Source organism: Taudactylus pleione, unplaced genomic scaffold, assembly GCF_031769625.1.
Source record: "Taudactylus pleione unplaced genomic scaffold, aTauple2 ptg000199l, whole genome shotgun sequence".
In the NCBI taxonomy this organism is placed as follows: Eukaryota; Metazoa; Chordata; class Amphibia; order Anura; family Myobatrachidae; genus Taudactylus; species Taudactylus pleione.
Window position 1 is genome coordinate 9925137 of NW_028284601.1, and position 15852 is coordinate 9940988.

A 15852-nucleotide genomic window follows, 5' to 3' on the forward strand; every position below is an offset into this window, starting at 1 on the left:
AGCCAGTGGCCATTGCACAGTGGTAAAAGACAGCAATAGATCAGTCTCTTCTCTGCTTTTCTCCAGTTGAAAAGGCATGTAGATAGACATAACGCTATTCTCGGATGGTGCTATGTTTTGAACAAAAGATGTAAAAAGAGAAGCGTTTCTCTTAAATTGCAAAACTGCTCAGCTCCCAATACAATCTATGGGGTTGTACATAAATACAAAGCCAAACAAAAAGACGCTGTATTTATGGTGGTAAATATGAGAAAGAAAAATTGTTGACTCCCCCAGCTGTGAAGCTAGAGAAAACCAGTTCATGAATAGACCCATAGATCTATGAAAAGGGCATGATTCTGAGTTGGAGCAAAACAAAAAAAGCAAGTAACTTTGCACTTGGACAAATCTTGTTGCACCGCAAGGGGCACAAATATATTTTTGTCTTTCCTGCAGGGTAAATGCTGCTTTTGCATGTAGCCCACAAATGCTGGACAGCTTTATTTTTACACTGACATTTAAATTGGAGTTTGGATTCGCCACTCTCACCCCACCTGCAATGCAACATGGATTTGCCAAGGTGTAAAGTTACAGTACTTGCTGTTTTTGCTTTGCTTCCAAGTCAGAATCAGACTGAAAATGTTAAAATAGATATCTGGGCAGTAACTAGCCATCCAAGAGGCAGGGTGACAACTGAGCTATCCGATTCTAGCTAAACAGGTCCAGCAAGATCAACATGGTGATCACAAATGCCTACATTGCTCTTAGTGGTGCCATGGAGGTCCAAAGTGTGGCTCCAGAACATTGGCCTCACTGACTCTTTCATTGCTATATACATATGAGTCACTATATACAGTACATTTGCCTATTATCATTTATTTGGCAGCTAGTCTTGTTATACATAAAAAAAAACATTTATTTTATACATTCTTGTTCATTTACATAAATAAAATGTTATAATAATTGACAGTAAATGTCACATTTAAGAAAATATCCTGGAAACAATTCACTTCTGTATAAAACATCTGGACAAAATCAATATTAAATAATTAGTGGTCAAATAATATTACTATAATATTTAGCTACATGCTTTTAGGTTTTTTATGTATGGGAGGCAGCTCTCTACATGACTGGCCTTGCTTTCTATTATCATTTCTTCAACAATTATGATCCCATCAGCACATACTGAGCTACCTGTGGTAGTATGCTGCTAGCACCAATGGCCTCCGCTTGCAAAATAGCCTGGGCAGCTGGATGTGACCCCTCTCTAGCATGTTCCATATCACTGTACAGGTAGCTGGTATGGATTATTTGTATCTGTGGGTCACCTCCATAGACTGGGCGACTGCTTCTTCAGCAAGTGAAAAAAGCTGAAGTGGTCCTTCTCTGCAAATGTCTGGTCTTAGCAGATTGGGGTCTGGTGCTGTCCCAGTTTCACATTGACTCTTTTTAAATATTTTAAGACACTTCTCTAGATGTTAGTGTTCACTCTCGCACTTTGCGCCTATCACAACCGATGCAGCTCCTCTTTCCTGCCTGGGGTATCACTCTCTGCTCTGTTGCTAAGTTCCTGGTTCGGCCACCTAGTTTTTTTGTTTTAAGAAGAGGCTAGATGCCTACTTGGACAAGAGGACCTGCCCATGTATTGTAGGTGAGTATGTGTGAGTGTGTATGTGTGTAATAAACTTATACTTTCACGGTGCACGACACTTTACACTATCAACCCGGCACCCACATGCCAGGGGTGCCGGGGATAGCCCCGGGCTGTCAGCCCAGGCCTGGGGTGCCCTGGAGAGGTAGATCCCTTTATTGGGGGGGTCCCCACCTCCCCAGAGATCCCCAGCTTGGGCTAAATAATGGTCAGGAATAATGCTTTTTGCCTGGGTACCTGGTAACGGGTTCCCTGGCTGCGGCATTACACCGCTACTAGAAAGAGTCCAGTGCTGGTTATGGTAAATGCAGGGGACCCCTACTCATTTTGTCCCCTGTAACTCCAAAACCAGGACTAGCCCGCTGAGCCCAGTGCTGGCTGTGCTAAATAATATGTCTTTTGTCCCCCGTATTTACGCAACCAGGACTTGCTCTGAAAAGTCCGGGCTGGTTGTAATTTTAAGGGGGGACCCCATGTAAGTTTTTTTTTTTTTCTTAAACTTTTGTAGCTTTTTACACTGATCTGTGCATGCATCTGTGTCAATCATACCTGCTCCTGCTAAAATGGAATGCCTGAAGCAGATCTATTGTTTTGGGTATTTGAATTTCAATTATAAGTTTGATTTGGTGTTCCTTTTGAAATCGAATCTTAGTAAATATGGGATTTGTATGTTGGTCTATGTAAAAGTACCGATGTTTTTCTGATATTCGATTTTGAGTGGGATTCAGTTTTATGTTCGATTTGACATTCGGTTTTGCCTTTAGTAAATCTCCAAATGCAAATCAAATGAAAATTAAATGTCAAATCACACTAAAATCAATATTGAACATTAGTAAATATACCCCTTAATGCTCTAAGAAATTAATCTGTCCCATCGCTGCTAACTGATGTCGGAGAAATACACTCTAAGGGGTATATTTACTGAAGTGCAGGTTTTTAGAAGTAGAGATGTTGCCCATAGCAACTAATCAGATTCTAGCTATTATCTTCTAGAAGGTGTTGGATAACTATTAAGTAGAATCTAATTGGTTGCTTTGGGCAACATCTCCACTTCTAAAAACCCTGCACTTTAGTAAATATATCCCTAAGAGATTAAAACATCTCTATTTCCTGTCTATTTTGCACAACTGAATGCCACAGTGCTTTGATGTTAAAGAGTGGAGAACTAGACAAATAGAGAAGTTGCCCTTAGCAAGCAATCAGTCAGCCAGCTACTAACTAGTATTTAATTTATCATATAGTTTCTATAAAATGATAGCTAAAAGATCATTGGTTGCCACGTACAACTTTTCCATTGTGCACTTTCTCACTCTTTAGATGGTTTAATACAATGGATCCAAAATTGGCACTTCACTGTATGACATTGTTTCTTGTCTTTGGGTTCCACATGAGAAGGGTTTCCTGATCAAAAGTCAAATGATGTAATATGAAACAGACGACCAGCCCTCAGTGATCTTACATTTTCAGAAATCAAATTAAATCTACATTTCTCATTTGGGAATAGACAAAATTAGAGATGTGCGTTGACCCCCAGGTTGTGGTATTGGATGGATTCATCTTTGTATTTTAGTTTTGTTTTGCAAAACCACCCTCAAGTGTTTTGGTTTTGGATTCAGATAAAAAATCATTGAAAATCGAATAAAAGTTGCTAAAATGTCCAAGTCGAAAATACAAGTTTTAAATCTGAGATTTCCGAAGAGCTAACAGATGCGATCCGGGACACAAAGGTGTTTCAGAAATCCAGACCTGCACATCTCTAGTAAAATTATTATAAATTAACAAAAAATACCCTGAAAAGTGCTACCCTAGGTATATGTCTAGTTTGCTTATAAAGTTATGGGATAAATTTACCCTCGAGTAGAGTTTTCTGATGATTTTAATACTCACCAAACCCCATGAAGAGCTCAAGAAGCGCAATATCCCAGTGATATTTCTTAGCAGAGTCAAAAACCGTTCATCCTTGTACTCATAATGCTTCCCAAATACAATAGAGCAGATAATGTTGGATACAGCACAGCCAAAAAGAAAGGTGGGGTCAAACGGCTTTCCTATTAACAGACATAACACCATATATGTATATTATTATTACATTTTATTTATAGGGCGCCACAAGTGGTCCGCAGCACCGTACATACAGTAAAGGGTACAAAGAACATTACATTACAATACAGTGACCAACTTATAAACAGAGCACAAGTAACAATTAGCAACACAATTCTCCATACACAATACAGCTGGGAAGATGAAGGCTATCATAGAAGTGCTAGAGAAGAAGGCTATGAAACAGTTGGGAGGAGAACCCTGCTCCTAGAAGCTTACAATCTAGGGCACCAGGTAATAGCAGGTTGACATAGTGACACAGACAGAAGGGAGCTGTAAGATATGGAACCTGTCCATCTCACTGCAGGATGAGACAAAAAAATTGATCCTATGAGACATCCATACTGCTGGAAGCTATGAGGCATGAAGTCTGTCCCTCCTTCTACAGGGTGACCCAGACAGAAGGGGACTATATGAAGCATGAAGTCCTCCTTCTACAGGATGACACAGATGGAAGAGAGCTATATTATGAGATATGGAGCCTGACCCTCTCACTACAGGATGACACAGTCAGAAGGGAGCAACAAGACATGGAGCCTGCCCCTCCTAATGCAGGGTAACACAGACAGAAGGGAGTAAAAAGACATGGGGCCTGTCCCTCCTACTGCTGACCGTCCAAAAATGCTCTGCTACTGGGCTTCCCACCTAATTTATGATTGCAGTCACATGTGTTGAACTGGTATGCAGTTGGGATACCGACAGTCTAAATGCCGACCGTCTGCATCCTGACTATCTATTCCCGGCAAGGGTCTAATGACAAGTGTTGAAATCTCGACACCTGTCATTTTAGCTACACCGGGAGGGTCAGGTTAGGGGTTCCCATGGGAGACTTAGGGTTAGGCACCCCCTGGGAGGGTTAGAGTTAGGCTAGGGGAAGGGGGGGTTAGAGTTAGGCACCCGCCAGGGGGGAGGTTAGGGTTAGGCATCTCTCCGGGAGACTTAGGTTTAGGTTGCTGGGAAGGGAGGGTTAGGTTTAGGCACTTAGAGGGGGGATAGGGTTAGGCACTTGGGGAGAGGTTAGGGTTAGGCACCCCTAAGGGAAGATTAGGGTTAGGGGAGTTAGGTTAGTTAGTACTTACCTTAGCTGCTGACGGGATCTTCACTGGTGCCGGTCTTCCGGGATTTTAACCTCCGGACATGCGTCTGGCAGTAAATCATACCAATCCCATCGAACTAGTTAATTGGTAAAAATAGTGGCTGCAATCATAAATGAGGTGGGAAATCCAGGAGCAGAACATTTTGTACCTGGTGGAATGGGTCACTTTGGAGGGTAGGCTACTGCAGAGTAACACAGACAGAAGGGAGCTATGAGACACGAGGCCTGCCCCTCCTACTACCAGGTGACACAGACAGAAGGGAGCTAAGAGACATGAGGCCTGTCCCTCCTACTGTTGGGTAACACAGACAGAAGGGAGCTATGAGACATGAGGCCTGTCCCTCCTACTGTTGGGTAACACAGACAGAAGGGAGCTATGAGACTTGAGGCCTCTCCCTCCTACTGCTGGATAACGCAGATACAGGGCCATAACTAGGGTAGTGCGACCAGTGCCGTGGCACAGGGCTCTGCAGGGCAGGGGTCGCTGTTCAGGCCTGTAAATTTTCTGTTTATTATCATTCTCACTTGTTGCTTCCTCTTATTTTATCCACAGCATATCCTGGCATCCCCTATTTCTTCCCTGGCCCTTCCCCCTTAGGTCATGCCCCTTTTTCGGGTGCGTATGTCCCTATTTGAAAAATAGGAGGGCGCCAATGATTTTTCTGCCACAGGTCACCAAAAAGTCTAGTTACGGTTCTTCAGACAGAAGGGATCTATGAGACATGGGGCCTGTCTCTCCTACTGTCGGGTAACTAAGAGAAGGGAGCTATGAGACATGGGACCTGCCCCTCCTACTGCCGGGTAACACAGACAGAAGGGAGCTATGAGACATGAGGCCTGTCCCTCCTACTGCCGGGTAACACAGACAGAAGGGAGCTATGAGACATGGGACCTGCCCCTCCTACTTCCAGGTGACACAGACAGAAGGGAGCTATGATACATGGGGCCTGTCCCTCCTACTACCAGGTGACACAGACAGAAGGGAGCTATGAGACATGAGGCCTGCCCCTCCTACTGCCGGGTAACACAGACAGAAGGGAGCTATGAGACATGAGGCCTGTCCCTCCTACTGCCTGGTAACACAGACAGAAGGGAGTTACGAGACATGGGGCATGTCCCTCCTTCTGCCGGGTAACACAGACAGAAGGGAGTTACGAGACATGTGGCCTGTCCCTCCTACTACCAGGTGACACAGACAGAAGGGAGCTATGATACATGGGGCCTGTCCCTCCTACTACCAGGTGACACAGACAGAAGGGAGCTATGAGACATGAGGCCTGCCCCTCCTACTGCCGGGTAACACAGACAGAAGGGAGCTATGAGACATGGGGTTTGAGGTATCTACAGAATAATTCTCAAAGTCTTCACCTTCAGTTTTGCCAAATTCCTCTACAAGACACTTTGCCTCCTCCTGGATTCTCTCATCTATGCTTCTCTTCCCCATCCCAAAATTCCTTAGAGTGGTAAGTGCAAAACGACGCATTTGTTTCCAGCGTTCCCCATTGCTGCCAATGATACCTGGGGGGAGAAAATGTTCGTCAAGTTACAGTAAGTGTCCCAGATGTGACTATTCAATATAAACTCAAATTCTACATATTTATACTCTATACTGATATTATATGCAGTATACAGTAGGCATGTAAATAATGCACTTATAATTACAGTGGTTTTATATAAATATATATATATATATATATATACATACACACACATTATATATATGACATCACAACTCACCATATCCTTTCAGCACATAGTCATGCAATGGCATTGCCCCTCTTCCACTGAATAAGTCTTTCTGGTCTATCAGAGTCTCCTTCACCACATCATAACCGCAAAGCACAACTATGGGCTTAGTTCCAATATATATAGTGAACACTGGTCCATATATCTCCTGAAACTGCACAGATAATCAGGAGTGAGTGAGGAGTTCATGTTTTATGTATGAAACTTACTTGGTTTTCATCATTATGATTTGTACTAATCCTGAAGTCTGCCTGATAACAGTACTTTCAAAGAATCCTCTAAATGGAAAAAAAAGTAAAATCTAACACTCTTTCACAAGTATAGCTAAGGCAGGGGCGTATCTATAATGGGTGCAGGGTGTGCGGTGCACACGGGCCCCCGGATCCAAGGGGTGCCAGCACCACACATCCTGCACCCATATTGCTAAAACTTACCTCTCCGAGGTCCCGTGTTGGGTCTCCCAGCGCTGCTCAAATGCTGGAAATTGGCTGCTGCTGCCATTTTTCCAGCTTTTTGCGCATGCTCTGTGAGGAAATCGCTGGGAAAATGTCAGCTGTGGTATTTCCCCGGCGATCTGCACATGCGCAATAGATTCTGGGAATACTCTAGTGCCAAGAGTGTAGTGATTCTGCAGTGGCCGGCCAACCGCATCAGTTGGGTACAGGCCACCAGAGTGAGAGGAGGGGGCCCATGACGGGGGATGCACACAGGCCTCCTCCTCTCTAAAGAAGGCCCTGAGCTAAGGATTGTAGAGATGTGGTCAGTTAAAGCTGTTCTTGCTCCACCCGGCAGCTCATGGTTTATGGATGGGCACAACCCTTTGGATTAGGTGGGTCATTCCATTATAACTAAATTGGAGATGAGCTTTTCGGATTCCTTGGAATCTGAACACACTCAAAAATTGGGAATTAGAGTAGATCCGATCAGCGGCTCGGATCTTTCCACCTGACTCAGATTCCACTTTGAGGCAAAATGTCATCTCGCGCCATCGGATATTTGCGGGTTTTGGATTCTATATAAGGCGCAGCGGATGGGACTTGGTGCCATTTCTTTGTCAAGCATGCTGCTGTATGCTGCGCTTAACTCTGTTGTATAGGCTGTGATGTTGTGTATAACTATATATAGGGTGGTGCATGCTGCTGCGCTGTATGCTGATGTATAGACTGTGCTGTTTAGTTAATGTGTATATAGGGGAGTGCATGCTGCTGTGCTGTACTCTGCTGTGTCCAGACTCACAAGTGGCTGTGCTGCTTAGTCAATGTGTAGTGTACAGGGGGTGCACACTGCTGTATACTGTGCTGTACTCCGCTGTATAAGCTGTGTCCAGTGTCCACACTCACAAGTCACAAGTGGCTGTGCTGCTTAGTCAATGTGTAGTGTATAGGGGGTGCACACTGCTGTATACTGTGCTGTACTCCACTGTATAGGCTGTGTCCAGTGTCCACACTCACAAGTCACAAGTGGCTGTGCAGCTTAGTCAATGTTTATAGGGGGTGTTGTACTCTACTGTATTGGCTGTGCAGTGTCCAGACTCTATCACCAAGATCTTCACATGCATATATAAGCCCTGTGACTCACATTTGAATAGAGCTGCGCCTATGACATAAAAGAAATAAAATGAAATAATTGTATTGTTTGTACTGTTTGTTGTGCTTTGTTTTGCTCACGCGTATATATAAGCCCTGTGGCTCCAGTCCACGCAGGAATACAGCTGCACCATCAAAAATATAAAAATAATTGTATTGTTTTTACTGTTGTGTGTGCTTTGTTTTGCTCCCGTGCATATACTGTATAAGCCTCGTGGTTTCAGTCCATACAGGAATACAGCTGCGCCATATTAAAAAAATTGTATGGGTTGCACTGTTTTGTGCACTTTGTTTTGGTCACATGCCTATATAAGACCTGTGGCTCTAGTATGCGCAGGAATACAGCTACACCACAAAAAAATAATTGTATTGTTTGTACTGTTTGGGGCGCTTTGTTTAGAGAAGATGAGCAACCAAGTGCTGTCACTGCAGCTGTTGCAACCAGTAAAGATGACAACGCTAGTCCTTCAATGTCATCTACTACAGCCGATGCTCAAGGGCATAGACCAGGGGTCTTCAACTTTTAAGACAGTGTGGGCCCACAGTGTGGACCACATCAATGAAGCCCGAGGGCCACTAATCTATACTGCAGTATTGAGGCTCTGCCCCCGTCTCACACAATTATGTCCCATAACTGCTCCCTCCTACAATTTCAATTAGGTCCCAGAATGGCCCCACCTCCTCCCACATTTAAAATTATGCCCCATAACTGTCCCTTCTCCTCCATTAATTATATCAGATAGTTGCCCCCATCCACAAACAATTATGTGGCATAATTGCCCCCCTCCAGCATAAAGGATCCATTCAAATCAGACCTCAGAACTTTGGGGGAGGCCATCTCCTCGGCTCCTGCTGCTGTGCCCTCTGGCTCCACACTTTTCCCACTGTGCATTTGTACTTTCCTTTTCTTCGATTTGTGGATAGCTCACAACAGTGATTGGTGGATGGCCATGCATTCACCAATCAGCTATCTAGCTGCCAAAACAGTGTACAGACTGATGGCTAGGACTCGTGAGTCACTGTCTGGAAGAGAATGCTGCTGCTGCCCAGCCACTCTAATCTGATTGTGGCCATGCAATATACTCAGCATGACTCCAAGGAACGTCCACCTCCTCCCCCTGGTCACTGTAAGCAGCCGTGCACCCTAATGCCTGCTCTGTGTCTCATTCACAAAATACTGAAGAGACACAGCAGGCGAGCCACAGGGAATGGCTCCACGGGTGCCCCAATTGGTGGGCAAAGATTTGAAGACCCCTGGCATAGAGGGTCTAAAGGAAAAAACACATCTAATAAAGGGAAGATGTGGTGCAGAAAAACATAAAATTGACAACATGCCATTCATCACACGCAGTGGTAAGGAAAGACTGAGGCCTTGGCCTTTATTTATGAGTGGTGGTTCTGCAAGTGTCAGTAAGGCATCTTCCTGTGCCTCTCATGGCGATGCAAGAAGTTATCACTCAGAGTGTAGAAGAGGTGTAAAATAATAAAAACCACTAAGGCAGTATAACAAACTGCGTTTAGAAACAGAAATGTCACAAATCCCTTAGGATAGTCTAAGTGTGACCACGAGTGCAATATGTGAGCCTGACCTTTCTGATAATGTTGTACTCGCAGAGAAGCTACCTTCCACCATTTCTGCTCCCTCTACAAATGTGGGAATGAGCAGCACAAATATAGGTGATGATATAGAATTGAGGATGCCACAGAGGAAGTGCAAGAGGATGAGGAGATATTTGTGGAGCGGACACCGGTGCTAATGAGGATGTTGAGGATGAGGATGTTGTTTGTGTTAGTCAGGCAAGAGTGGAAGCAGCTCTTGACCATGATAAGAGGAAGGCCATTGTCATGTCTGGGCGTAGGACTAACAAATGCACCTCTTATGTGTGGAATTATTTTTATCCAAATCCTGACAACAATTGTCAAGACATCTGTAGCATTTGTAAAACCACAATAAGTAGAGGTTGGGACGTTAACCATCTAGGACCCTCCTCCCTGTTACGTCATTTGCAGCAAACTCGTGAAAAGTTTTCGACAACATCAGAAACTGGTGCTAAAAAATAACAAGAAGTTCAGCATCAGCTAGCTTCCTTCTGTCAAGTTCAACTAGATCCCAGCACCTGCACTCTCTACCGCCAACACCTTCATCTTCAATATCCACAGTAATGATCGGAGGTAGTTCTGCATCCAATTTGTTAAGGCTAGATAACTCCTTCCCTATCTAGGATTCCTCAGAAGAATCCTTCAGCGCTAGGCCTACTGCTGCAGGATCTTCATCCCAGAAGGGGACCAAGAAGACTAGTTTCAAACAAAAATTGATTGTGAAACATTCCTTTGCAAGGGGAAGCAAGTATGACAGCTCTCACCCAGTCGCAAAATGTAATATTGAAAACAATATTGTAAGCTGTGTGGTGGTCAAAATTGACTGAAAATGAGTGAAATTTAATGTTGATGAGGTTAATAATACTCTAGGAACAAAACAAAAAGGCTAAAAATATGTAATTTTAGCTTTTTTTGATAATTTTTAGAAAAAAATCCAAAACCAAACCCAGTCACAACAGTTTGGCAAAACCAAAACCAGCCGATGATTTAGAACCAAAACCAGAAAGAAAATAAGCAAAAAAGGTCCAGGGCAAATCTCTAAAGTAAATTCAGTAATATTTTGCATATGTTTAACTTTCCATATCCAGATCACCCACCTATATGTGTCTTTAATCAGATGCTACCTGCTACTGAATATTTTAAAAATCAAAATCAGAAGAATATCAGCCCCACCCACTTTCTGCCCAAACCACACCCCAAATTCACCTAAACATTTTATGATTCAACACAAATTACTTAGTAGGCTACATTACTAATTTTGGGACAGTCGACTAGTATGGAATATTGGTAGTTATGCAGCTGGGAGTCCTAAAGACTCTATACAATTTGGTTATAATAGTCTTGTTCTAGTGTGTGAATACTGTACCTACTGTACTACTGTGAAAACAAAGAAAATTACATTGCACTTTACCCACTTTCTGAACTCCCTGTCTTTGGAGCTTATTCTGAGTTGGGAAGAAAGCGAAAAAAGAGCAAGTATCTGTGCACCTGGCAAAACCATATTGCACTGCAGCTGGGTGCAGATTTAAAAGGTGCAGAGAGATTTAGATTTGAGAGGGGCGTGTCCAAACTGCAATCTAAATTGCAGTGTTAAAATAAAGCTGTACAGTATTTGTGGGGTACATGCAAAAGCAGCCAGCAGGACCATATCTAGGGTAGTACGACCAGTGCCATGGCTCAGGGCACCGAAGGGCAGGGGACCTGTCAATTTTCCTGTTTTTTTATCATTCTCACTTGTAGCTTCCGCTTCTTTTATCCCCAGCATCTCCTGGCCTCCCCTATCTCTTCCCTGGGCCTCCCCAGAAGGCCATGGCCCTTTTTCAGGTGCACTATCATATGTCCCTATTTAAAAAATGAGGGGGGATAGGGGGCGCCAATGCTCTCTTTGGCACAGGGCACCAAAAAGTCTGCTGTAGTTACGGCTCTGGCAGCCAGTATTCACCCCGTATGGCAAAAAATTAAATGTGTTTCAACCCCTAGAAGTTCAACATTGTTTGTCCCAGACAAAAAGTTATTTGCTTTTTTTGTTTTGCTCCCAACTCAGAATCAGACAATTTGTCAGCAGTATAACTTTAAACATAGTATTCTACTGACACAGTTAATATATTATAATATGTATTAGTATTACATCGGCATAAAGCTGCCAGCATTATGCTGTCCACTTTGCAAGTATCAACAAAACAACTACTTCCCGAGATGATTTATGCAGATCAGGCGGACATCTATTACTGTCCTCATAGCAGCCACATAGCCACCTTTACATGACCTAAGTTAGATTTCTTTTAGACATGTTTAAATATTTATGACTATTAATGAGAGTGTTTACTGCCAATGTTAGAGATGCATCAAACTTTCTGAAGAAGACAAGTGAAGAAGTTTACCATAGCAACCAATCAGCTTCAAGATATAGTTTATTAAGTACATGCTATAAAATGATCACTAGGAACTGATTGGTTGCTATAGGGACCTTCTCCACCTGTCCTCTTTAGAAGATTTGATACATCTTAGTGGGATCCTAAACAAATTATATGGCATCAACAAGCTGATAGCTCTGAGTCTTCTCAAGTCCAACCATGAAGGTGACAAGAGTTCATCTGGGCACAAGAGTTTTTAAATTTTTTCAAAATAATAATATTATTGTTTTTAATAAGTGAATGAAACATATTGACAATGTGAAGTAACCAGATTTAAACCATATTTTATTGCATTTTTTTACAAAATATTTAATAGTATTTTAAATTATTATTATTATTTTTTTAAATAAAAATTGTGTGACATGTACTCGTAATACTCGTATTAAGCATACACATATTCTACAAAAATGCAAAGTGTCAAAGTTTTTTTTACTTTATTTTACTGTGCATTTCAAAAATATATTATTATGATTTAGAAAATTATTAATGTATTAATGTATCTTTTATGACCAGTTTAATAATTTACTGCTATTACTGTAGATCTATATTTTACAGGTGGTTGTTTCTACGAAATGCACGTGATACTCATATTTATTTTCTTTAAATGTACATAAATAAGACTTACAGGTTACAGGGTTAGATTACAGCAAAATATTGAAAACATATTTATTAAGATACATTATCCTGAAAATTTAATATGTGTTGGAATAAAAGTCTCTCTACAATTGCTCGTGCTTTGTTCATGCTTATATTCAATTCCCATAGCATCTTTCTTACCTTTTGAAGTGAGAACAGGAATTTACCAGATTTAATTTGGAGAATGTTTCCTATCAGTGGGACTGGTAGAGGGCCATGTGGCAGAAGGGATTGCACCTTGGTAGTCTTTTTCAGCCAAGCTGTGCAGACCAGACCAAGCAGGACAAGAATAATAACAACAGTAGGCAGCAACATATTCTCTCTCAGTCTGAGGATCTGTGACCTGTAATTCTGCTGTACACAAGGATTTCCCTTTTATGCACCTTGTAAGTCACCTGCCTCAGTTCATCCCAAATATGTGACCTGTAGGTTATGTTACCCACTGTCATCAGACAGGAAGGTGTATTTCCACTGACTTATTTACTGTACCAAAGAATGTCCTGGTTTTGAAATAGTCAAACTAAGTGATGATTGTAAAGCTAGGATTAATTGCATAACAGTGACTCCACTGCTAAATATAAAACTCTCCTGGACTGTTTCTGTGTTCTAATTGGGATTAGGAAGGGATCATCAAATATCCAGAAATAATGTTTAATTTGAATAAAGTCATAAATGTACATTAATTAGAATTCACAAACGCATTTCAAGAATTTTAAGATATCTTAAAATGTCCTTGTTAACATGGTTTTCACATCTGTGTTTACACTGTTTTGTGAATTAAACTTTTTTTAACACTGAAAAATTTAAAAATGTTGTATGTTTAATTAGCAACAGGTATTTGCATTGAAATTATTGGTAGAAAATATTATGGAATGTGCCTAGTGCTAATAGTGACTTTTTCTCTGCTGTTTAAACTAATTTTGCTGTTACCAGCCTAGGCTGTAAGCAATTGTGCTGGCAACACCTTTTTTTGGAAAGGGACAGAATGCTTTTTAAAAAGGAATCTTTACAAAAAAAATCAATATAATCATGATCTGGCATATGAACAGCACAATGATAGTCTTAATAGTGTACCATGCTACATTCGCATACAGCGGTATTTATGCAAATAAGCTGATTTGCATGGTTCTATGGGGGTCATTTAGACCCGCTCGTGAGCGGCAGGACGCTCGCAAGCGGGTCGATGTTCCCCCACTGCGCATGCATCGCTCCGGGTCTCGCACCAAAGGGGCGTGCTGTCGATGGCGTGCTGCCAGACGGAGGCGTTCCCATGGGAACGTCTACCGTCTGAAGCCGGCCCCACTGACATCACTAGTGATGTCAGTGGGAGTGATTTTGGCTCTGATAGAGCCAAAATCACTCCAGGGCTTGCGGCAACGAGACCCTACCGCATGGTCTCCGTCGCAAGCCCGATGGTCGCGATGGTCAAGACCATCGCGACCATCATCATGGATGCTCGCATATGCTGTGGGTGGTCACCCACAGCTATGCGAGCGGCCAGGAGTCCGCTCCATTTTCAGGGAGGAGGGCCCTGATTCAGAGCGAGCGCTCTGGTCAGAGCGTTCAGCTCTGAATCAGGCCCTTTGTGTACAATGTACAAGCGTAGATCTGCTATTTTTGTATGCATCTTTTCCAGTGTAAATTACACCCAATTTGCCGCCAACTCAGCATCAGGCCAGTGTATTTCTCTGAGAGATTAATCATTATAGATAGATATTTACGGTGGGCGAGGGTGCCTTGATGGTCTTACTCAACTTTAGATTGCATACAGGGGCGTATTTATAATGGGTGCAGGGTGTGTGGTGCACACAGGCCCCTGGAGTCCCCGGCGGAACCGGTATCAGCACTGTAAAAACACCTGGAAAATGGCCGTCGCAGCCATTTTCCCGTCGTTTTGCGCATGTGCAGTACAGGGAATATGGCCCCTGCGGCCATTTTCCCGGAGACCTGCGCATGCAACTCTGAGCACATTCTAGTGCATAGTGTGGCGCAGGGCTCAGCTTCCTGCCAACGCTGGACTGAGAGGAAGGGGCCCGTAACGGAGACTGCACACAGGCCCCCTCCCCTCTAGAAACGCCCCTGACTGCATAGGTTTATCTTTCATGTTTTTTAACATTTTGCAAGGCTTTTTGGACCTGATTCAGATTTTCACACATCTAAGATGTATTTTGGGGACAAGGACAGGGCGGCGTTGCCTGCTTTTCCAGGAAAGGGGGGCAGGTCTTCCCACGCATATTTACTGGCCTCGCAAACAGGTAGAAGGTGGCCATTCTGAGTAAGCTTATGCTGCAAACATCACGACCGATGGTGGCGATGTTGTTCCGATCCTTCCTCTTCAGACGCAGACATCAGTTCTGAGATGTCGACAAGTGCCATTGCTTTCCCGTTAGAAATTAGCATATTTTTGCACAGCAGCCAGGTCCAAAGTAGTATCTGCTGCGCCAAAGCGTAGAAATGTAAATCAGGCCCTTAGTGTTGTAATTCTGCGATCCAAATATCCCATTTTAAATAAACATCACCAATAAAGAAACATTCTTCATCTATCTCTATACATTCGCACATTAGCTCCTCATTATCTATAAGGTACGCTACTGTACAGCTCTGCGAGTGCTTCTTTGATCTTTGGATTTCAGATACTTTTCCTTATTAGAAACAAAAACACATTGCACTGTGTAAATAATAAGAGTTTGCTTTTAAACATGGGGAAATAGGTCATATCCTGTAGGAGGCTGCATTTCCACATATCATTGGCATGGTGTGTATAGGTGTTTATGTGCACCTCTGACCCCAGGAGATGTGACATGTTTGGAATACCGGCATTATCACAGATTGTCACATACATTGAAATGTAGAATTGGACTGGAATAGTGCCAGAGCGCCCTTGCTGTCTAAAAATAACCCAATTTCTGTAATAACAACCTTTCTGACCCTGTCTGCTCCTGTGTTTTTCAACTTTAGGGTATACATGTGCCTATCATTAAATTCCTGTCTACCACCTCCACTGGGAAGACACTCCACCTTTCCACTATTTTTGGGGGGATTTAT

The 15852-nt window shown here is 42.8% G+C and overlaps 1 protein-coding gene across 1 annotated transcript in view; it reads right to left on the reverse strand.

Annotated features, from left to right (window-relative positions):
- Positions 1 to 13122, reverse strand: part of LOC148518776 (cytochrome P450 2A4-like) — a 32009-nt gene extending 18887 nt beyond the window's left edge. Inside the window, exons 1-4 of the mRNA XM_088477108.1 lie at positions 12949 to 13122; positions 6564 to 6726; positions 6195 to 6344; positions 3518 to 3678 (exon numbers count right to left, since the gene is read on the reverse strand). Coding sequence (XP_088333234.1) covers positions 3518 to 3678; positions 6195 to 6344; positions 6564 to 6726; positions 12949 to 13122 — 648 coding nt within the window. The remainder of the gene's footprint in view (positions 1 to 3517; positions 3679 to 6194; positions 6345 to 6563; positions 6727 to 12948) is intronic.
- Positions 13123 to 15852: the final 2730 nt, after the last annotated feature.